Source organism: Neodiprion lecontei, chromosome 7 (assembly GCF_021901455.1).
Source record: "Neodiprion lecontei isolate iyNeoLeco1 chromosome 7, iyNeoLeco1.1, whole genome shotgun sequence".
NCBI classification, from domain to species: domain Eukaryota; kingdom Metazoa; phylum Arthropoda; class Insecta; order Hymenoptera; family Diprionidae; genus Neodiprion; species Neodiprion lecontei.
The window spans coordinates 24,962,539-24,986,050 of NC_060266.1; the positions used below are offsets into that span (position 1 = coordinate 24,962,539).

Sequence of the window (23,512 nt, forward strand, 5' to 3'; positions counted from 1 at the left end):
TTTTCCTTACACGAGGTACTTTTTCTTTCTATATATCACACTCGTATCCATATAACGTGGGTATAATTAGGTATTAACGATCTGTACTTTCACGAGAAAATGAAAGCAAGGCAATTGTCGAATAATCATTTTGTTTTTCATTTATTTATTTTATTTTTTTTTTTCAAGAAATTTGAAAAACCATGGACAGCCGATCACTGACAGACTTTGCGTTTTCCTGAACCGCAGGTGCTGAGCATCGACGGAGTACCCGTGACGGAAATGACGCGTTTGGACTGCGTACGAAGGCTGAAGGAGTCCCAGCTTGTGATAAAGCTCCTGGTTCGTTACAGGGGCGCTTTGAGGCCCGAGGTTGTTAGCGCGGAGCGTAAGTCTTCACCGGAGAAAAGGATCGGCAAAGTTCCGCCGGAACTTCCGGCCGCACCGCCTCCGGTTCCGCCGAGGAAATTGCGTCAGCCTCGAGGACCCGCCGACGGAGACGCTAATCCGAGTCCGGTGCGGAAACCGGCGACCTGGGACAGTCCGAAATCTACCGGATCCTCGTCATCGTCGACGTATAATTCCACGGAGGATCAATCCACCGTCAGGAGTCAAGGATCTTCTTGCAGCAAGTCGGCTTCATTCGAAAGTTGCAATTCCGCCGGCTCGTCAAAGTCAAACTCGAAGAATTCAAGCCCGAATAAAAATGCAACGACGACGAACAACGTTAAAACCCAATCTCCAGATATGAACAAGTCTAGACTTCAGGTATTGTGCGGAACGGGGATTACAATTTTCCTCCTTTTTCTTTTTTTTCTTCACATCTAGTTGTTTTTTCATTTTAGTCTTCTTAAAAACAACTTCTACAATCTAATTGTGTGTATCGAGTATTCAGAAGAGGTTGCTTCGTAGCGCATTCATCATCTACGCGATTCAATGATGCATCGGAATTCTTTTATACACGTCGTTTTATCACCTCCATAACATTTTATCAATTGTTATTCATCAAGTAGAATTTACGCTACCGATCGCTGGTTATTCGATGCGTTTGTTCGAAATACATTTATTGAAAGATGGTAAAACTAATGGGTGGAGGTAAAATTTTTGAAAAACAGACTACACATTAACATTCGGACATCCATAAATTACGTCATCGAATTTTGATGGTTTCTGCCCCCCACCCTCCTATTCCTATTTAGGCGTGTAATACGATTTTTCGGGTAAAAATTTTTTTTAACCTAGCATAATGTAAGGAAGTATGTATATATACATTACAGATACTTTATCCCAATACTTGAAATATTTATATTGAATACTTAGGTAATTTTGATGCATTTACATGATCATATTTAAATAGTATGATCTTTTTATTTGTAAATTTCGCTTCTTGCATATGACGTCATAATTTTTGTATTTCAATATTTGGAATGGCCGATATATCGAAATTTCAAACATTCGAAAGTAAAATAAAGAAAGACGAATTGTTCGAAGTCTTTCGTTGTTTTACTTTCGCATGTTCGGAAATTTCCATACACAGGCAATACCAGATATTGATCCTTCCAAGTTTTAATTCCCCCCTCCCCTCAACACTTTGTTCCCGTAATCTGGTGCATTCTAGGACGAAAATAGAAAATAATACTGTTTTTAAACTCCCGATTTCCTCCCTCAGGAACCCGCCGAAGCTTTGGTTTACCTGGACGCTCGTTCCCACGACGGTTGCAGCAGTACTCAAGGCAGCACATCGGACGACACGGGGAGTTCAATGTCGACGGTTATCGATCGTTTCTCATCCTCGGATCGTTTCTCGATCAAGTCGACAACCTCGACGGCGTCAACGGCCTCGGAACACCCTCAAAACCCGCACCTCCAGGTTGTCGAAAAGGGAATCACGCCGCCGGCGACGAATCAGCACCAGAACATGACCGAGGCTCCGGTTGAGATATCGGCAGCGGACAACGTTGACCTGGTTCGTCTTCTCGCGCCGTTCGATCATCTGGAAAGAGAGTTCGGCTCCAATCCTCCGAGTAGCGATTACCTTCTTGCTCGGCTGGCAAACTCGGAGGCTGTTACCTTCGTCGAGTCCCTCGGGGACGGGGGTGACGGCGTCGTCGAGAGGGTGACGGCCGTCGTAGCGCCAAACACCGTCCTCATAGAGGAGACGATCACCCTCCAGCCGCCACTCAGCTTCCAGGATGCGCCGCTCAGCTACGGACACGAGACGAGACCGGGACTCGTTTATACCGATCTCGCTGCCGACTCGACGACACACTTCAGGCCCATCAAGGACGACGCCCTTGTCGTCGAATGCGTCAATGGTAACGTCGATCAGGTCGTCAGGGACGAGGGTCCACCACTTCCGGCACGGAACAACCACGTGAATAGGGTCAGCGTTAATCGGGACACATCCGAGGAACCCGCTCCTGCTCTTCCCCCGAAACCTATGCCCAGAAGGGACGTTAAAGCGAAGAGGAAACGACCACCTCCCCCGCCCCCGCCACCACCGAGACGCGATATTCAACCACCTACGGGGACCAAGGGGGAATTGGAAGAGGAGTCGCGGACTACCGAGTCCGGCGATGTTGAGAAGAAGAAGGAGGGATCGTCGAGTGAAGGAATTGGGGAGGAGGAGGAAATGCGAGATGTGATGAGGAGGAAGAACGAGAGGAATCTAGAGATTTCTGGTACCAATAAGATCATGGAAATAATCGAGATGAAGAAGGCGAAGGCTATGGCTGATGGTACCAAGTCGAAGGATGACGTCGACTCGGAACTGAGCGAGGAAGTGAATGTGGCCGAGGAGGACGACAAGGGCGACGACGAGGAAACCGAGACACCCGTCGACGGGCGCAAGGAGGATGAAAAGATCACGTATTGGTCCCTCGACGAGGTCGGCAACGAGCTCAGGAACTCCGAGTTCGCTGATACCATCCTCGGGGATGCCGAGGTGTGCAACGATGACGAGGATTCGACCGACGATAGTGACGGCGACAGTTACTACTGGCAGAGTAATTTGGCGACGATAGGCGAGGAGGAGGAAACCAACTCGTTGGAATTCACGAACGCGTAAGTGGGCGATGACCAATTTATATCTCACCTATCTTTCACTGTTGTGTGTAATATTTGAGATGGTATTATTCGAAATGTCAATGACATTTTTAATTGTACTTTTTAAAGCATTTACCATTTTTCGTTTCAAGTCTATCCATCGATGCATTTTACCCAGCCCTTGTCTAATTTATACTCGAAGAAAGAAGACGCGGCATTTTTAAATGTAAACCGTCTTTTGAATCCTCAGCAACCGGAACCTCGAGTGCAGCGAAGAGGATTCGACTCATCTGCGGAAAGGCGACGATCAGAGTTCAAGAAAGGTGAATTGCGTCCTGCAGGATCAGCAGCCGAAGACCGATTCCGTGGCGAAAGGTGAGTTAGAGATTTCTTACATTTTTCAAAGTGTTCGAAAGGATTTACAGTCACCCGTTGATTTTTTCAGCGAGTATCGCGAGCTAGATTCTTATACATATACCTATATAATGTATTTACCTCGAGCAATTTGCACTCCCGTTTCAATTCTTTATATGGCGTGTTCGGTATGCACCTCTCGTACCTTCTCTCGTCAAGGATATGTTCCTGAGTGCTCTGCCCGACATGGACAGTCGACCTCCTCTTCGTTCGATCGATATTGCGATCATTATACGTATATATATATGCGGGTTGCAACTGGGTCGAGATAACGCTTTTGGCATAAACCGATTCTTGTTTCTTTGTTGTTCTTTTTTTTTTTTCTTTTTTTTTTTCTCTTAGAAATTCAAGTACCTTATACCTACAATAAATTATGATAATCTGCGGTATGTAGTGGGTGTTGTTTGCAAATCACGTATTATTCATGAATTCGTATTATTATCATTATTATTATTATTATTATTATAGTTGCGCGCGTAATTTTAACAGCTTGCTTATGATCTTACGGACAGGATATAATGAACGGTTCCAACAGTCGCCGGTTCTTAAACCAATCTTATTGAATATGTTGACCTTTTTATCCTTGGACCAACAAATCGCTGTGCATTAGTCGTTTTTTTCATCTCCTTTTTTTGTTCCGCTGTTTTCTGTCTTATTGCTTTTGCTCGTTTTCGTTAAAACTTTGCGTATAATGGCTGTACGATGACGCTTTTATACATTTAACGAAATAATGTATTCAGACACAGCGACGAATGAGAAAGAATTTGAAAGCGTAGGAGCTTTTTTTCGACCTATAAGAAACAATGCAAAAAAAAAAAAAATAGACAAAACACATCTTCTATGTAATATAATGACCTGAGAATCGCAGGTTTCTTTTATTTTTGTTTCTTATATATACATATATATATATGTGTGTGTATGAAGTCTGTATTTGAGATTCAATCTTGAATAGGTACTGCACGACGAATCAATTTACAATCCGTTAAAGCAAAGTGTAAAAATTGAATCCCACAATTATTGATGATCGAGTGGAGCGAATTTTAGAGTGCATAACAATGTTTTGTTTTTTGTTTGTTTTCTGTTTTATTTTTTATTTCGCTTCACCTGACTTCATTTACGCTTTGAAGTGTATATTACACCAGTTATTACGACTGCAGCTAGATTGTCCCCTTTATTCTTCTTACCTCTTCTCGGGGTGGTTGACTGTATTTCTTTTTTTCCACCTCATTTCAACCCCGTATAATAACACACATGTGAGAATAAAGTGTCTTTTGTAACTAAGCAGCGATAGAAATGTCTTCTTCGCATACCACGATGTGTATGCCTGTACATACTTAATATGTATACCTGCTATATATTATTATAACAGGTATAACCACTGTACCATGTAATAACAGCATATACATACATATAACTTATCGTATACGCAACTGTTAATATGCTTTATACCAAGCAGGTATGTATAGGGTATGTATAACCAGGTACATATATAACAAACTTATTATACGAAGGGCTGTTCACCGTCCGAGAAACAGAGAAAAGATCCTATTGTTCTGTTACTCGAGCTTTGAACCATTGCCTCGCAGGTTGTGATTAATTGATTCGCAAACAGGACTAGTTGACCTTACGTGCTTGTCGCCGAAGACGGAATTCTTTCAGCAGTATGACATTTCCTTTTTTTATTTTCCTTTTTTTTTATCCATGATTTCATTTTTACAATTTTCTCTCTCTCTCTCTCTTATTTTTCTCACTCGTTTATCCACAACGAATTCGTCATCATTCCGAAATTATCACGATCTGCTCTGCAGCGAATTGGTTCGCTTGTTTTTTTTCTGTCTCGTTATTATTTTTTAACTGTTTTTAAAAAATTGGTTTTTCGTTTTTTTTTTTGTTTAACGAGATTACCGAGCAATTCGCAACGGTTTTCTACAGATCGTTAAGCCTTCCGAATCATCCCCATTTCCATACTGAACACCCGTTATAGGCGTGGGTGGCTTGCTCTCCGGTCTCCAGTTACAATGGTAGCCACAACAAGATGGTGCCGGTCCAGCCAGCCTCCTGCACCGAGGATCTTTCTGTTGCTGACCGCGCTCAAGGTCTCCTAAGACTCGAGCCTCTCTCTCTCTCCTCTATTCGTCCAGTTTATTACCGATCGGTTCACTACCGACCGTTTCGTGCCGATTGACATAATAATATACGCGCGCAGATTTTTCGGACTCGAGTATTTTTTAGATAACATCTCAAAAACAATATGCCGCGAACAGATTTTCTCCTTTTAGATATTTGCGAGTCGTTATTGAGTTTGAAAGATTCGTTTTCGAACGGCAGTTCGAAAATTTGAAGTGGCAAATTGAATACGATACTTTACGATTCGATCGGATCTAAAATGAGTTTTGAATTTGGCGCCGCTCCTGAACGTTGATTACTCCGCATACACGGGTGACGTGCGAGTAAGCCCCGCGGTGTTCTAAAAACTTTTTGCCGCTTATCTGAGCGCGTTCAATTTCCCCCCTCGTAATTGCGACAAAAACAAGCGCAACTCCGCTAACGAGCCATACGTACCCTGTACGCGATTCATATTACACGTTGTAACGTATATCGAGTGATCGATGATTTTAGCAGTAACGTTTCGACTTTCGATCGAGCTCCTTGAGATGTCAGATTAAAAAGTTAACGCATCGTCTGTGATTATTAAATCGTGAAGATGCGCTGTACGTAATGAATTCGAAAGTTTGGTCAATTCGAAAACAGCGGATTTTTCAGTCGCATAATGCATAACGTAATATCGTCGTATCGAATGTTCCGCAACTTGTCCTTCTTCTATATTAATACACTCGGGTTTATAACCAATTTACATAATTTTGAACTAATCGACTGCAGATTTGGCGCGGGATTTTTGTAAAGCGTTAATTAGGGATTGCGGAACACCTTGCGATCCACCTTAGAATATACTTAGCAGCCTGTAATGCTGCAGTTGGCGTTTCAAAGGCAAACCGACCGAGTCTACACGTATATCCTATTCCACGAACTATGCTGAATTGTTAAAGGCACACAACCTTGAAGACACCTTGAACGGTGAGCCAGGCTGCGCGCTTAAAACGCGTGGCGGCGTATTTTACCTCCTCGGTTATTCTACAAGCGGCCTTTGTTCCAAATGTTGGAAATATTTCTATGCCATGTGAAACATGTCGTTTAAATTTACGCGCAAGTGTCGTTCGGTATTTTTCTTCCTCGATTTCCTCTCTCTCTCTCTCTCTCTCTTATCTTCCTCTTTGTTTTTGTTTGTCCTCTTATTTCGCCGAAACGTTATTATTATTCCACGACAAATAGGATTGAAAGAACGAATCGCGGGTACATGTTACGAGGTACCGGGGAATAAAAGAATTAAAAGAAGAATGAAAAAAAAAATAAATAATACAAATAAATTAAGAATCGCGGATGAGATACGGTCGTATAGCCTGTGACGTAACTCGCCTTTATGCGTACGTCCATGTATACGTAGAACTTACCATACCTATATATAACATATGCACACATACGTATCACGTACGCGTAACAATTGTGCAGTGCTCTCCTAATTGTTGGCGCTCGCTTTATTTTCAAAATTTCCCCTCGCTTCTCCCCTCCATAATCAACCGTCGTCTCGATTCAATCTCTCGAGGAATTTATGCGAGAATAATATAATGTAGTTTAACGTTACACATGACTAGCGTTAGGAATTTAACGAGACCCGGGGCATCTTTGTTATTTGCGCAAAGTATCGTACGTCTATGTACGTTATGCGTCTTATGTTCTTAATTGCGATAAATCAAAGCCTCTAGTCCGCTAATAAAATGCTGTGTTACAACTGTTATTAACGGTGATACGCGATATGCAATTGAGCGATTATTATACATACCTATGTACGTGTAATACACACGTGCAGGCTCGTGGAAGGAATTTGATTTTTTTTTCTCTCTCTCTCGTTGTTTTTATAATTGTTCTGTTTTCTTTTCTCACATTTTTTCCTATTATTTATTCACTCCGAGTACTGTTCACGTGTGTTTGATAGACGCTCGCAAAAGTTAATCAAAGTCAATGAAAAGTGTCAGCCTGCAGGAAACCGTCTGTTTATTAACTAGACGCAATCCACGATTCGCGATTCGTTCAATTAGGTTTCTTAATATATTTAACATTGCGCTACGTGTAGGATATTGTATATATATATATACACACACACACACACACACACACACACACACACACATGTTCGATAGCGATGGAAATGAGGAGAGAAAAAATAATCTCGTACACCTTCTGCATTTTATTATTTAATGCAAAAATTATATCTGCTCCCTGTCTTTACGGAAAAATACACATGTCACATTACTCATATATATATACACAGGTATACGAAACAACGCAATGCGACCAATATTTGCGCAATAAAAGTATAAACAGAGAAAAAAGGAGGAGACAGAACGGAAAGAATTGCGAGACATTCCGATGCGACAAAAAAAAAAAAAAAACATTGCAAATATAATATGATGGAAAAAAAACACACAAATCGGCCATATTTGCGGAGCGACGATGTAAACGCGTACAACATACATTATCCCTTCGAGTCACAGTGTCAAGTATTCTTACCATCTATTTTATAATAATTTTTTGTATACTTAGACAACTTTGAACACATATTTCTTTGCGGTTTTTTCCTATTTCTGATAGTTTGCTAATAGGTTTTCAATATTCGAGAGTGATTGCTGCGATTTAATGTTAATTATTATTGTTAGAAACAAATTGATTTATAATTCATGAATTATAATTCATTTCCGAGAAAGTTATCCCTCTACGAGTATGCATGTTTTACACAAATTGTAAGTTTTTGGGTCCGCTGATTGGAGAGTTTTTTGACCGTATTCGATCGAACTTGAAATTTACGTCCGCCATATTGGACTCGCCATCAAGAATTTGAAAAATCTGATTTCAGATTCGTAATCAGCGACCCCAAAAATTACAGAATACTATCTTGTTATAAAATTTGACTCAGCGGAATAATGTGTGACTGAAAGGGTTACACTGGGGTGTAATAAATAAAGCGAAACTTTGGGATACCTTCGTCTCAGCAGATCCGCGGTTTATATGCCTACGTCACGTGTGTGTCATTGAACGATCGGTATCGAAACTCTGTCGCATGTTGATGCCGAATAGCGGTATATAATTCGTTTTTTGCGGTTAATGCTAATTCCTCGCTACAAACAGCTCGCCGCGATTCCCGCTTCACGCACCCAAAATATATTATATATATATTTTTTTTATCAGTTTCTTTTTTTTTTCTGTCTTTCTTACCCTTCTCTTTTCCTTGCAGCAGCGATGCGTTATACAACTGGCGATAGTCGTACGAAATGCGAAATCGAGATGCGCGAGCCTCGATCACCGAAAGAAGAAAAGTCGTCGCAATTTTCTTACAACACGTATATAAAAAATAAAAATAACAATGTCCCAGCAGGTCAGTTAAAATATTTCGTTCGATTTAACAATTTTTCAACGTATGACTAAGTGAAAAGAAGAGTAAAAATTACGCGTTAAACGTTGAAAATGACAAAAAATTTGTGTCACATTCGTTAACACAAATATAAAGCTAACCTGCTCGAACATTGTGTTTAGTTAAATTTTTCGCTTCTAGTTTAGTAAACTCTCGACTTCCGTCATTTTATATTCATTTTTCACCTTTCCCGCGTACGCTTATTTTTTTTTATTTAAACAAAATTCGGGCCGTCGTTATCGGTATCGCAGCAATGCCTAGACGAGAGCTTTACACACACACACACACGCACATGCATACGTAGGTTGTAGGTGGGTATAACGACTCTTTGCCCAGGTGCCGTGGTCCCCTGCAACGGCAACAGCAGCGGCAGCAGCATGGAAGCATGGAAGAGCAGAAGAGCGGAGTCAGACGGGGTCACAGTCGATTTGAGACGTGGAATGTGCCGGTTGCCAGAGTTCCACGATCGCGGACCGACACGAAATGATCGCGTTTTGTACGCCCCCTCCTCTCGTTGTTTCATTTCATTCTATTTTCATTTTTATTTCTATTTTATGTTCGTTTTTTTTTTTTTTTTGTTTTTTTTTTTCGTTTTTCCCATAGAAATCCGTTCGATCCGTCGATTAAATCCCGGGGGGAGAGGATACGCGACTCTTGGCAATTGATTATTTCACTGTGTCTCTAACATCTTGGAAGAATTATTTTTCCTTCGCGGAGAGGTAGAGGAAAAAAGAAAGAAAGAAAGAGAGATAGAGAGAGAGAATTTTAGGAAGAATTGATTTTTAATCACACCGTTTAGAATTTTATACGATGAGACAAGGAGATACGTACAATACAATATTACACTTGCGGTAGATAAATATCGTATCGTTACCATGTTTTTTCACCTCAAGTACAAATACCGGAGGATACGATATGACGAGCATCGCGGGTGTTTGCGTTTTATTTTTTACGGTCGGAGAGGAAAAATTTCAAATGTAAAAATAATCGGCAATCGTACGTAGATCGGCGCACGACGTATCTGGACGTACGTTATACGTAATAACAATTGTTATAGATGTTTTTGCCGAACGAGGATACGAACAAGTAAAACGCGTTTAAGGCGCATATTTTCAACCGTGGGTTTAAAAGGCTGGTGTAACAACCGTAAGGCGATATACGTAAAGACGCGATTGTGATAAAAAAGAAAGTATCGTCATCGACGTCTTTTCGAAATTCCGTAAATTTCACACCACGTAAGTTCAAATAAAAATCGAACAATCGTAATACGTCGATTCATCTCCACCTTGATTAATTATAATTGCGGTATATTTTTTTTTTTTTTTTTTTATACAAAACATTTTTTGTTTCCTTCGTTTTAATCGAATTTTTAGAAAAGTCGCGGCGAAGCTTGGGTTCGTACCGAAATCGTCGGGAGTTACAGCGGACGAATTATATCGGAAACGTCCGATTGTAAAGGTGGTCGAGGATTGGCTGCAGGGCGGTAACCGAATGCTCTCCTCGAGTCTCCGGGATGTTTGTAGCCGCATCGACAGTTCGCCTCAGACACTCGACTCAAAACGTCGTTTGAAAAGTTAAAAGGCCTCTCTCTATCTCTTTTCTCGTCCGCGTGGATCGTTCGCCGTATAAATTCTTTCGCCTCGTTCTCCGATCCGTTCTGCAACTGTAATACATCTATACCGTTTCAAAGTGCGTTTATCGGTAACACGTGATTGGATTTTCGTCCCGGAAAAAAAAAAAAAAAAAAAAAATGAAATAAAAAAAAAAAATCATCGTCGATCCGCAGATTCGAGGAGAGAAACGATCCGATTCCAGCCTTTTTGCTTTCGGAAGGTAATCGAGATGTGTTGATTGTTGCTTTTTTTTTTTTTTTTAATTAAAATTTTACCAATTTTTTTTTTTTTGCTCTTGTTTGCTTCTTTTCTTCCTCTGCTTCTTATTTTTTGTCACACTCGCTTACGCGAGTTCCGAGGCTCAAGGATTTTGGCTCCTGTCTTCCTATCCGTGTCACGGCTTTTAAGGATCGGTATGCAACGCGAGGCGAAGGTCGAATTAGAGGCTTATTTTATGAGCGTAGTCGCGAAAGGCTTAATTTATATGATTGAATATCAAATCCGCCTTGCGATATTAATATTTATATATGTATCGTATTACGAGTGTGTGATATTTCGCAGTTTGATAAATAACAGCTGCAATTATTCCCTGAAACGTGCATGCGGTTGATGAGAATCGTTTCTATAAATAATCGATTAGCAACGAAAGAAGAAGAAGGCGATCTGGGAGCAGGATCAGGAGACGGAATTATAATCGCGCGATTATATTTGATCCTGCACGGTTGTGGATTATAAATTCGTCGAACATTCAAAGCGTGGGAAAGTCCGAGGAAGAAATTTAAAAATATTATACAGACGGTTCCTGATTCCCAATTCGTCGGGAATCGCAGCTGCCGCTGTCAAAAGAAGCAAACGCCGAAACGCACCGGCGATGGATAAAGGAAAAGACCATTCGAACGACCCTCTTATCTGTTCACTAATCGTCCGTAGCGAGACTAATTATACGTTCAACTAATTAACGTTAGGTATAAGAGTGCGATTTCGTTGTTTGCGTAAACTATCTTGTTCCAAAATTAACCACAACCTAAGAACAAGGCGACCATGCCGAGGAATTCCATCGATTTCGAGGCACGTCCGGTCCGGTTCTCATTTTCCAAGAATCGCTGCATCCTTTCCGCAAACGGTTCGCGATTATTTCGGAGCGTCAGCTTTTTATCGCCGAATTCAGCGTCGCGCGAGTTATCGCTTCGCGAAATCGCGTCGATGTTGAAAAGAAAGAAAAAAAGAAGAATAATTTAATATCGTTACAATCCTCACTTTCACTCGCTCGCGTGTGTTTAAACATTTCGCGAGTGGTTATGTTCGCGTTCGCGGATTACGCTTATCCGCCAAGGTTGCAGTGGCAAAAAAGTCGCCGGCCTGCAGCGTTACCGAAGAGCAATAAACCCCGCAGCTGCTCTTGCCGATCAATGAGCGGAAAAAAGTCTGCAAGTAGTATCGCATTTCGCTTCTGCACTACACGGTGCATCGGGACAGGAAAGCGCAGCAGCGGCAACAGCAGCTGCCGCATGCCGCATGCCGCATTGCGGAGGGGATATCTGACTCGCACCTGCAGTCTGAAACCATCCTTGACTCCAAGTCCCTTCGGCGAGAGGGTGACAAATGGACCAGGGAAATGGGGGGGAAGGAAGAGCTGGAAATTTAGCGCCCACACTCGACCCTACCAAGGTTCGTATGAACCTACTTTGAAGGAAACTGAACCTAGAAATCCTACGTTGACCTTCTGAGTCGCAAGAATTTAAGGACAAGCCATACGTCGAACTTCCAACTCCGAAAAATTAAGGTACCAAAGCCTGCTTTGACGCTCTTGGTGGACGATTGAAACCATTTTCACGCTATTCGATCTACAGTTCCTCCGTTGGATCTGTAACCCCTCGTATATGGATATATTGTTACAGCGACATTCGAGCGTTGACAATGAATAATCCTAGGGCTATTTCGACGTAGTTTTGACGAGTTTCGATAACATTTGAAAACTAAGGATCTCATTTCAAATGTATTCATTCAGCGTTCTCACGAATACAAAAACCCTTTTAACTGATTGGGTATATAGAAAATACGATTAAACGGGTGTGTAAACCAATTCCTATTTATTGGGGTTTTAATCCGATTTCATACGCTTTGATTGTGTTTTTTGTTTTTTTACCACAAGGAATCGGAATCGATGGACCTTTATCAGCGGGTTAGGATTTTGAGCGTTAAGGGAGGGTTTCAAAGCAAGCAGATTTAACCCAACATCCGAAGGGTTAAAGGAGGTTCCAAACATACCCTACTTCGATCCTAAACTCGGTAAATCGGTAAATTTCGAACATCTTTATCGTCATTGATATTATCTGATATCGCATTGAAATAGAACCTACTTTACTATCTTCAAGCCCTACGTAGCAGCTCTTTTAAAGTAGGCGTTAAACATCGACTCGGGAATGAGAAGAGCTCGAGAACCTTACCGATTACCGTAGTAGACTATGAATCGACAAAGTCGTCTGAGATTTCGTGCGGCCAAACACGTTACGGGATGAGGTAACAGATTATACGTTAACGTGACGCGGGACCAGTTGGAACCTTTTGAGAGAACCAGTTTACATTGAAGATCCAGCATCGCGATGAGCTAGTCTATGTTCGCTGATTAATCGCCGTTTCTCTCCGCGACCGCAATGGTCAATCTCGAATATTACAGGCGTCTCCGAGTCCCGGCGACGACGCTATGCGGGTACGTACCTACCATCACGAATCACTCGCTGCATCATCGTCAAATGAACTTGCACACTCGGTTATACCGAGTTAATATCACACACGGAATGCACAATTGGTCCATTCATCGGCTCGTTGCTCACGCCGCTTCGCCGCACACGCACGTGCGTCTTTAACCGACACGCTCTTGCCCTCCTATCCACCTACACCAAAGTGCAATACCATTTATCGCCGCCCTCCGTCTAGGCGCCAACTACCATAGACGACCGTCCCGATACGGACTACGTGCTGACCCGGAGATGACCGGCGAGGAAAGAGTAGACTAAAAATCCACGCGCGGGTCAGTCTTACACTCTACCCGAGTCCAAATTCAACGATCTAAATCCTAACCCGCTGATAAAGGTCCATCGATTTTGATTGATTATGGGTCCTACGGAGGATCTGTAGATCGAATAGCGTGAAAGTGGTTTCGATCGTCTGCCGATAGCGTCAAAGTACGATTTGGTACTTTAATTTTTAGGAATTGGAAGTTCGACGTAGGATTTCTAGGTTCAATTTCCTTCAAAGTAGGTTTACACGAACTTTGACTAGGTCAAATGTAGGCGCTAAATCTCGACTCGGTCAAGGAAAATCGACGCCGTAGTCCTTGTGAGAATTGTGCATCCACGGAAACGGGACGATGATCATCCTGCATTGAAAAATCCATATTATCCGTCACTGTGCCGTACGTCAAATTTTAGTGTATCCTTTGATTTTTCTTTCACATGTTCCGTACCGTCAGGAAACACCGCGATTCCCGTTCCTACGAATAAAGCCTCTAATCCAGTTTCGGGTGGCTCGTATTCGGTGCTTTCGTCCCTCAGCCTTTCGTTCGATTCTGATTCTGGCTTCAGGATGCACGCACAGTCTACCCGTGCCGATCTCCTACAGGAGTGAGAAGCAAGCTGTTCGTTTGTTGCCCTCCACCGTTTCGGTGGTAACCTTTCATTTTCTGTAATTATTGTATTTATCTTTCCCATTCACTTAGCTACGTTTTCACTCTGTCCTCCTATCCCCGAGCGGTTTTGAGATCGTCTACATACACGCACAGTTGTCCCGTGAATCTCGTTCCCTTAAAAACATCCGCACACTATCGCGATTTTCGTCGTGGGTATAAGTGTCTTCAAAATTGTTCCGCTAAATGGGTTAGGAAAATATTTATTCTACCCTCCGAGTCCCACCTTTGTATTCTTCTCGGGTCCTAATTCCCTTTTCCAAGGATCGTTCCAACTGTGGGAACATTTTTTCAGAGTCTATAATAATTTTTAAACAGACAATTCGCCGGTCACGCTGTAGTTTTAATTGATTTTCTATTGCCATTGCCCGACAGTTTGACGATCTATTCAATGATCCAGGTGTTGAAATCCCACGAGATTACTGCTCGGCAGCTGATGCATGTACGTATAGTTAAGTACCCATTGTATCCAACTTGTCGGCGATACAAGAACGACTTAATTTTCGCAACTCCGACGTTAATTCATCCTCACGTTACTCAACGTGATTATCGAAGCAAAAATTTTGCCCCGCAATTGATTGCACAATTAAAAATACTCGATATTAAAGTACACGTAACTATGATCAGCGAATCCATGCGCCCGATGGTATCACCGGTTACAAGAAGAGGAAGAAGGAGAAGAAGTACACTTTAGTGATGCAAAGTAAGAAAATGGGGCACTGTACCAAGAAGCAAAGTTTCACTTCCATATCCACCCGCGTGCCAATTTCGTTACAATGTCAGTAGGTGTGCGTATAACTGCTTACCAATATCATGCCGGTGGTAACGCGACGTGCTATTATTAGAAATGAATCCAGTCAATTTCGAGAGGCCCGTATTTATACCGTATACCGGCACGCACACACCACCAACCATAATTCTGGTACAAGATTATGCGAGTATTCCATAGCCCGATGTTACACCCACCCACTCGTCCATCCATTCATACACAGAGACACGCACGCGGCATGCCGTTGGGGTTGTGTAGGCATCCCGAATGCACGTACGAGAGAGGTGAGGGGCAGGTATATCGACCTCGGAAGAAACTCGCGTGTGTGCCTGCATTTAAAACTCGTGCCCCTCACCCACACGCCCATCCTTTCGCTCTTCGCTACCTGAACGATGTGTATAATTAAGATGGTTCAAGATGATACAGACCGTCTATGCATCCGCACACAACCGCACGCTTTTACAATCTTTCAGGTATACAAGGATATATATGCAAGTTATTCGGCGATTTCCGGATGTAAATATACCCTCGACTCCGCTTCCATCATCCACCGGTGGTCACCCGTTCCATTTAGCCAGCTCACCATCGGTGTAACGCAAACTCGATGACTTCTGCACCATTTAGCGCGTTGCATGTGGAAATTATATTGTGCCTCTACCATCAAGGCTGATTGAAATCGAAATCGGTGACACTCGATGAACATGCGTTAAACGTTCTTACGACTAATGGAAGAAAGAAAGAGAGAGAGAGAGAAAGAGAGAGAGAGTGCAATGCCAGCAGGCAATCAATCGCGGAGAATCCACGAGTGGGGATGTTGGAGAACAAGAGCAAAGGTGCAGTAACGGAAGAAGCGCATAGTAGAAGAAGAAGAAGAAGAAGAAGAAGACGAAGCCGAGGAGGAGGCAGTCCGGCAGACCCCGCGAAGTAAAGCGAGCCAAAGAAGCGAAGAAGTATTAAGTTGGTCCAGCGAGACCAGCATCCTCTCGGCCCGAGGTGATGACCTGCTCAAGGCCATCCGCTCTCCTCTCCTCTCGCCCCTGCAGCCTCCCGGGTCCAAGCTGCAGCTTCCTCCTTCTCCCACTCTCTCTCTCTTTCTCCCGCGTTACCCAGGCCTTCTTACATATTTCCGTTGCTCCGTTTTCTCCCCGCTTCTTCGTCTTCTTGTTGTTGTTGTTATCATCATCGTTGTTATCATCATTATTATTATTATTGTTGTTTTTATAATTATCATTATTCCTCCTCTTCATCTTCTTCTTCTTCTTCTTCTTCTTCTTCTTCTTCTTATTTCGTGAGCGTGCACGTCGCCTGTTTATCCCTGGGCATATCCCTATACTAAGGGCACAGCGAGGTGTATGCGTGTCCTACGCCTCCCACCTTAACTCGACTTTTACTCACTTACTCTCCGCCTGGTCCCTTCCTCGGACGCTGAGCTGCATCGCATCGCCCGTCTTCTTGCCGACCAACTAACTCCGACTCACCGCGGTGCATCGGGCTCTCGTAAATATAGCTTTCTCGCACTTGGTTCTGCCCGCTCTCCGTAGTCTCTATGCTGCACCCTATCGCTAAGGGACACCGAAGTCACTGCCTGCCTTGCGGTGAAAACCGTCGCGAGTTTGTAATACCTACGCACTTCCATCTTTCACTCGTTTATCACATTTTTCATTTTTCACTTTAATAGAACATTTCCTCGCGTGTAATAAACGTGAATTATTTTTTAGTAAATTACAGCAGAGAAGCAGCTGCGCTTATTATTGAAAACAAAATCTAAACTTGTATGCATGTGTGATGAAATTTGTGCACCCAATACAACAGTGAGGAATTGCAAATCACGTATGATCTATATTTCGATGCGCAATGTTTAAACTTGCGCGTATTTATCTGCAATATGGAATAGAGTAGGTATATAATTAATATTGTTTTACGGAATATCTGAACGCTATACCGATTCTACCGCGTAAGTCATGTATTTCAAATCGCAGAATCCTCACCGAACGATCGACGATCTCTTTTACACGTACATGTATTGTTAATTACACGGTGGCGATAATAATACGTGCGACACGGACGTGCCGCAAGGGCGTTGCGTTAATTAACGGTATAGTGCGAATAATCATTATTTTACGTAGAATACATTCGATATACGTGCATAGTTGTTGAGTTATACAGATTAAAATCGATATTTATATTGTAATTAGCCGCGGAGAATAAGGGTAAGCATACGGATGTACACGCTTACGTATTTAATTGATACAATACACACGTTTCGAATTAAGTATAAACATGTGTATAAATTTTATACATCGTTCGCTCACGCTCTCTTCTTTCGTTCTAATTTTTTCTTTTTTTCATCCTCCTTTTCTCGTTACTTTAATTCCCGCGTGTGTTTCTTGTGACCCGGTTTACCCCGGGTTCGTCGGGCGGACATATATTATGCCAATTTGCGAAAAGTTGAGAGGTAGATGAAAGAAAAAAAAATATATATACAAAACTTCTTTCGTTAGCTATATTCTCTTCTTTTTTTATCTTCTGGACTTTAATATTCTCTTGCTTATATTTTATCGTCTTGCCAATTAAAAATAACCCTTCGACCCTCGAGTTACAAGATTATAATTACAACGCTTTGGAGAATCACTTCCGTCTCTCTTTCGTTTTTCGCGACCGTTTGTATTTTCAGAATCATGCGAATTAGGCTGTTGAACCGTGTTAAAAGTTGTAGCGTACACTCAGAGTACACGTGTATATATACATGTATATATACAATTGTGCTTACGTAGTCATTTCGTCGAATAATTTTTTCTTCATCGTACGAACATAATTAATACACGGGCGACTAATTCCTGTTGTTTAATAATCGCAATTAGAGGAGAGGGTAAGAATAAAAAATAAAAGTATATCAAGTCGACGAGTATAAAGTATAATTTTTTATTATCTTATTTTTATCCACTACTCGTTTGTTTGTTTGTTTTTTTTTTTCTCTACCTCTTACATTCAACTTTACGTATACCATACGTGCAACAATATCCTCGGGAATCGCGCATTTGTTGCGGTACATAACCACCTACTGTAATAAATATCTGGTGTTTAATAAGCAAGGGTTAACTAGTGTCAAACCGAGTAGCGCGCAGCTGTGTCCACTCGACCAACTATTACGCACCCACACACACACACACACGCACACATGAGACGAATACATACAAGCGTATAAATGCCTGCTTATTTATTTACGAACTTGCGCAAGTTCGTCGTTTACACTCTCATCTCGTTATCGACGTTCCGGCACGCGCACTCACGGTATACGTACACCATAATATGCCAGTGTATAACCACATAAGGACGCGCGTATTGTTTCTCTGTTAATTGAATAGTCGTCATAGGTCGTAGCATGATTATCAACTACCGCGAAAATAATTTCTCGTCGATGTCGGATTGACAGGTACATTATAGAAACAGGCCGTGAATACCCACGTATAATATACCTGTACTTGTTCAGAAACTGTGACGAGGTGCGTACAGCAACTAACGAAAACACTTTGTTCCAGATGAAGACGAAGTTGACTGTCTGAGGCGAGACGCGATAAGTCCCAATACGGGCGAGGTGCGGGAGAAGGAGTTTTCGAAATCGGGTAAAGGTGAGTCATGCGTTTTTATTTTCGTTAGGTTAACGTTGTCTTTCAAATTTCTCGATGCGATAAGAAATCTCGTCTCTTCCGACCTCTCGCAATAATAACCGCGACTCGTTCCCGACGCCTACGCGTGTTATATATTTGTATCATGTGCGTTGTTCACTACCCCAAGACTGTGTGCAGCGTGCACTTCGCTCAAGTAAGTAATTCGACATCCGTACCACGTATTACAACGTCCTTACATACATCTGTTACAGACATGTGCGTTGGGTATAATAGAGTGCGAATTCACGTGGAGACACACAATGTTTCCGCATTCTCACGGCTCGGCGTATACATATATATATATACATTTTTTTATGTATTTATGTATGTACGTAGGTGTTTGTAACAACGCCGATCCTCGCCCGATGTTATGACTCCTGCTCCTAAGAATATATAACGCCTCTACACGGGTAGATTCCTATCTCACCTGATTTCCTTGCATCCGTGCGTCGTGATTAACGTATTCGTATTACGGTCTTTTTTTTTCATCCCAAAGAGTGCAATTCGGTGATATTTGTGCAAAACTGATTTGACGTCAAGAATTTACAAGCCTTATCACAGTTCATTTATTAATCCGGACTTCAGATTCGTGATCAGCGATCCGAAAAATCCCCGGGTAACAAAATTCAGCCCAACTTTGACGATCTCTTTCGGGAGTATGGAAAAAGTAATAGGATGTTTTTTCACAGAGTTTATTTAACGCATATTGAAGTGTGAAAAAAAAACAACATATTTTTATTACAATATTTGATACGAAATGGCGGCGACGTAGCCAATCTTTGAAACCGACCCTTTTTTAAAACTCCTTCACGGGAGGACGGATTTACCGAAAAATAAAGAACCAACAAAATTTTATAATCTATATTCTGTTGCCTATGAAATCACGTGGGAGTTTTTGTTGTTGTTTTTTTTTTTTTCTTCTCAAATTTTGTAGAAATGGTGCACATTTGAAAAAATGAATCGATGTTTGACCAAAAAATAAGCAGCAAGTCGTTGGTGAAAACAAAAAAAGTTTCAACGAAGAATGTAATTGTGAACCTTTGGAAGAAAAAAAAATAAATAAATAAACAAAAAGTCGCTACAAGACCAACCGGACATTGTTTTTATGATTCTAAAATATTGTCGACACAATCGAATTTTCTGTTACCCCTTAAAACTTGCTTGTTACGTCCCGGCGTTGTTCTTCCTAAGTATGTCGAGTAGCCGTTTTTCGGTCTAAGTCACGAAGCGATTCGCAACGCGTCGTTCGGTGTTCGCATTCGTCCACACGAACACGTACACGGTGTATCCATCCGTTGTGTAAAACGCGTATTAACATTACCTACCTGCTAGAGATAGCGGCATGGCATATAATGGATACGTTACAGCGAGGAAGGCTTGGTCAGACTTCCGTTTGGAGTTTAGTTCGCTTTCCGGATGAGGATCGAGTCGTTTCGTCAGCTGTTTCGACCCCGCTTGTAAACGTTGCTTCAGTTTCACGGAGATGCCTTATATTACCGTAGGTGAGTGTGCGGTGTCCGAGTTATCCAAGAAAATTACTTATCGATCCCGCGGGCCGCTTCGGAAAGACCGCAGCTGTGTCGACGATTATATAGGTCTTCGTTGTTATTAACTCCCACAATTTTTTAAACCACTACACGGCGTAAAGTGTTCGATGTTGTCGCAGTATTAGAGGCGCGATATCTCTGACATCTAATACTCGAAGCCGTCGGTCGTAAAGCGAACGGAAAGTCGGAAAGCATCCCGAGTAAGGATGGACTCGTCGTCCCTTCCCATTCTTACTCCTTATGGATCCAAGTCGTCCGTCTCCAACATTTTTTCCTCCCTTTCATATTTATTTCGTTATCAAATTTCCAGCGTTTTCAGCTCAGGTGTAACCGCATCTTGCTGCAGGATATAATCAAAGCTCTGACGCTTCTCGGTGCGAGTAATGACCGTTTCTGAATCACCTCGGAGTCACAAACGTGAATCGCTTCATCGTGCCAGCATATGTGAGATTTCTTTTTCCTTGTCGTTTCGTCGTTTCGATTATTCATATTTTCACTGATCGTGAAGAACTCGGGGCAAAAGCGTTACGTGCGATGTAACCAAGAGAGAGAGAGAGGGAGAGAGAGAGAGAGAGAGGGAAGGCGAATTTCGTCTTCCGCGATACGTGAAAATTTCGAATTCCGCAGCTGTTACTTCTCCAGGATTATTATTAAGGCTTCGCTACACGTTGAAAACGGGGGGTTCGTTACATTACGCGAGGCCTTCTTTGGGCCTGACGCAACCCATCGTGAATCAGAACACACAGCCGGTTGACACATGCACGATTTCGTAACACGAAAACCGGCGACTACGGGCAAGACTCTACCTTAGTACTGCAGGTATTACACATTTACGTCCATACATTGTAACCCGTGAGTGTGGGTATACCTACCAATGCGAATAGAGCACTGCCCATTCGTTTGGAATAATCGAGCGAAGATCGCGAAGCGAAGGAGGAGTCGGACCCGTTTTCAGCCTTAATTAATACATCCACATCGTCTGTGGATACGTTTACGGAGGTATAACGTTTATGGGATGCAGGGATAGAACACAGGCAATGGTCCTTGGACTCGTGGGTGGATAACGCATACGGCATACGGCGAGGATTAAACCTTACGTGTGTTACGTAGGTGAAATTAAGAAGACGTATATTGAAGTTTCTTTTTCGGAGATTTAAATTTTTTATACGTATACTGTTGAAAAATGTTTCTTTTTTTTCCCTGCACGCCTAGGAGCAATTAAATATTGTCGTCTCGTATACATTCACTTTATATGCGGTTACGTAGGTATTATACGGTATAAGAGTATAATGCACGAAAGATCTCCGCATAGACGCCCCGAGGTGTAATAAAAATCCTCGATAGTCTGGCGCAAGATATTTACGAAATATTGAAACCTCTGTCTTCCCTCTTCATCCTCAGCAGCGTGTATACCTCGATCTTGGGTAAAACCGTATTGGGTTACCGTAATGCCATACACCGTGTAATTTAGACTTTTCTGACGATTGATACACTGCAGTGTTATAGGCGAGGAGTCCAAAGGTGGGCGCGAGAGTAGAAATTTAGCGCCTACTTTAAACTGGCTCCCAAGGAAGGCGCGAAGATGGCCAAGTAGGTTCTATTTCAACGCAATATCAGACCGAGCTTAGGATCAAAGTAGGACTATGTTTGGAACCTCCTTTAACCTATGTACGAGGAGTTGCAGATCCAACGGAGGAACTGTAGATCGAATAGCGTAAAAATGGTTTCAATCGTCTACCGAGAACGTCAAAGCAGGCTTTGGGTACTTTAATTTTTAGGAGTCGGAAGTTCGATGTAAGATTTGTCCTTAAATTATTAGAACTTAGAAGGTCAACTTAGGATTTCTAGGTTCAGTTTCCTTCAAAGTAGGTTTACACGAACTTTGATGAGGTCAAACGTGGTCGGCATATGTCGTCGAAAGCGGATGTTGGATCTCGCACTTTTCGTCCAGTTTCATCCAGGAGGCATGCATATCCGATCCTGCACCATGTGACGCGGCTCGAGTAGCATCCTGTGCCATGTGGCGTCGCGTTTTAAGCGACTCGTTCATACGTTTAAGTGTATACACATTTTCGCGTCGACTAACCGAGGCTCGTGTTCTGAGCTCATATCCCTTCTTTCCACCAGGGCTTCCCCTGCCGCCACTTATGTGCATCGGAACTGGAGCCACCGACTCGCGTCCTCTTGGACTGCCGGTTAGTATCGCCGGAGTCTCTCGCCGAAGCTAGTCGTTCAGCTTCGTTCCTCGTTACTGGCTATGTAAAAAAAATTAACAACGACGAGACAAGCGAGTGATTACGCGTAGGTTAAATTTAAAAATGAACCAAGAAGTAGCCTGTTTTTATTTTCACCTCTTGGCCTGACATCATCGTCAGTCATCGTCTCGTTCATTCCCATCGACGATTCATGACCTGTCTGTAATCATAAATACCCGATGAATGCAAGTGAATACGGATGAGTCAAACGCAGCGTTAATTTGGATCCCGTCGACGCGTCTTCGAGTTTGAATTGCCGTTGGCACTGTTCAGGTAAAAGAAAAAAAATAATTATAAAGATTTTTACTTGTTATTACACTCGGTCCGAAGTCTCGTACACAACTGCAGACTGCTGCTGCATGCTTATAATTATTTTCGGAAGACAATCGGTGTTCGAAATGTATGGTAAATGGCTTGCGTTATTATCGCCATGTCGATCGGAGCAAACGAGACTCTACGCCTGATAAGCTCTTCACTTCCACTTAATCTATCGGCGTACGAGGCGTGTAGTAACAAAGACGACCGCTTTTTGTCTCTTTGTGCTTATTTCGAGGTGCGTGTATTCTTGTACGATGTATAAACGAAGGTTTTTAAACAAGGACGTCGTCGAACGGTGAATCATTTAACCCGACTACTCGATATTTTTCCACTCTCACAGTTCCCGCAAATATCTATTACGTATCTACACACCCTGTAATAATCATTATCCATGTCTATCGTTCGCCGATGTATTCCACTTACGAATGTGACAGCTTATTAATAGCCGTGATCAAGTTAGACATCGTCGTTATAGCTTCTCATTTTCCTTAAATCAGCAATCCGGGAAAGATAAATTACGGATCGCAGAACTGTGCTTGGGAATCCTCGACGATCTCAACAATCGTCAAGAATCGTGATTATTCCGTCTTACGATTAATTACCGCACGAATCATTCGTCGCTTTCGAGATAATTTCTCTATCTTCTTCTCACTATTTACACCCAATCCCATACCCGGAGTGTGAATTGACCTGAA

The 23,512-nt window shown here is 42.3% G+C and overlaps 1 protein-coding gene across 1 annotated transcript in view; it reads left to right on the forward strand.

Annotated features, from left to right (window-relative positions):
- LOC107217434 (serine-rich adhesin for platelets) overlaps positions 1-23,512 on the forward strand; it is a 40,808-nt gene that overhangs the window by 7,993 nt on the left and 9,303 nt on the right. Inside the window, exons 3-6 of the mRNA XM_046745556.1 lie at positions 229-747; positions 1,649-3,042; positions 3,275-3,399; positions 18,569-18,658. Coding sequence (XP_046601512.1) covers positions 229-747; positions 1,649-3,042; positions 3,275-3,399; positions 18,569-18,658 — 2,128 coding nt within the window. The remainder of the gene's footprint in view (positions 1-228; positions 748-1,648; positions 3,043-3,274; positions 3,400-18,568; positions 18,659-23,512) is intronic.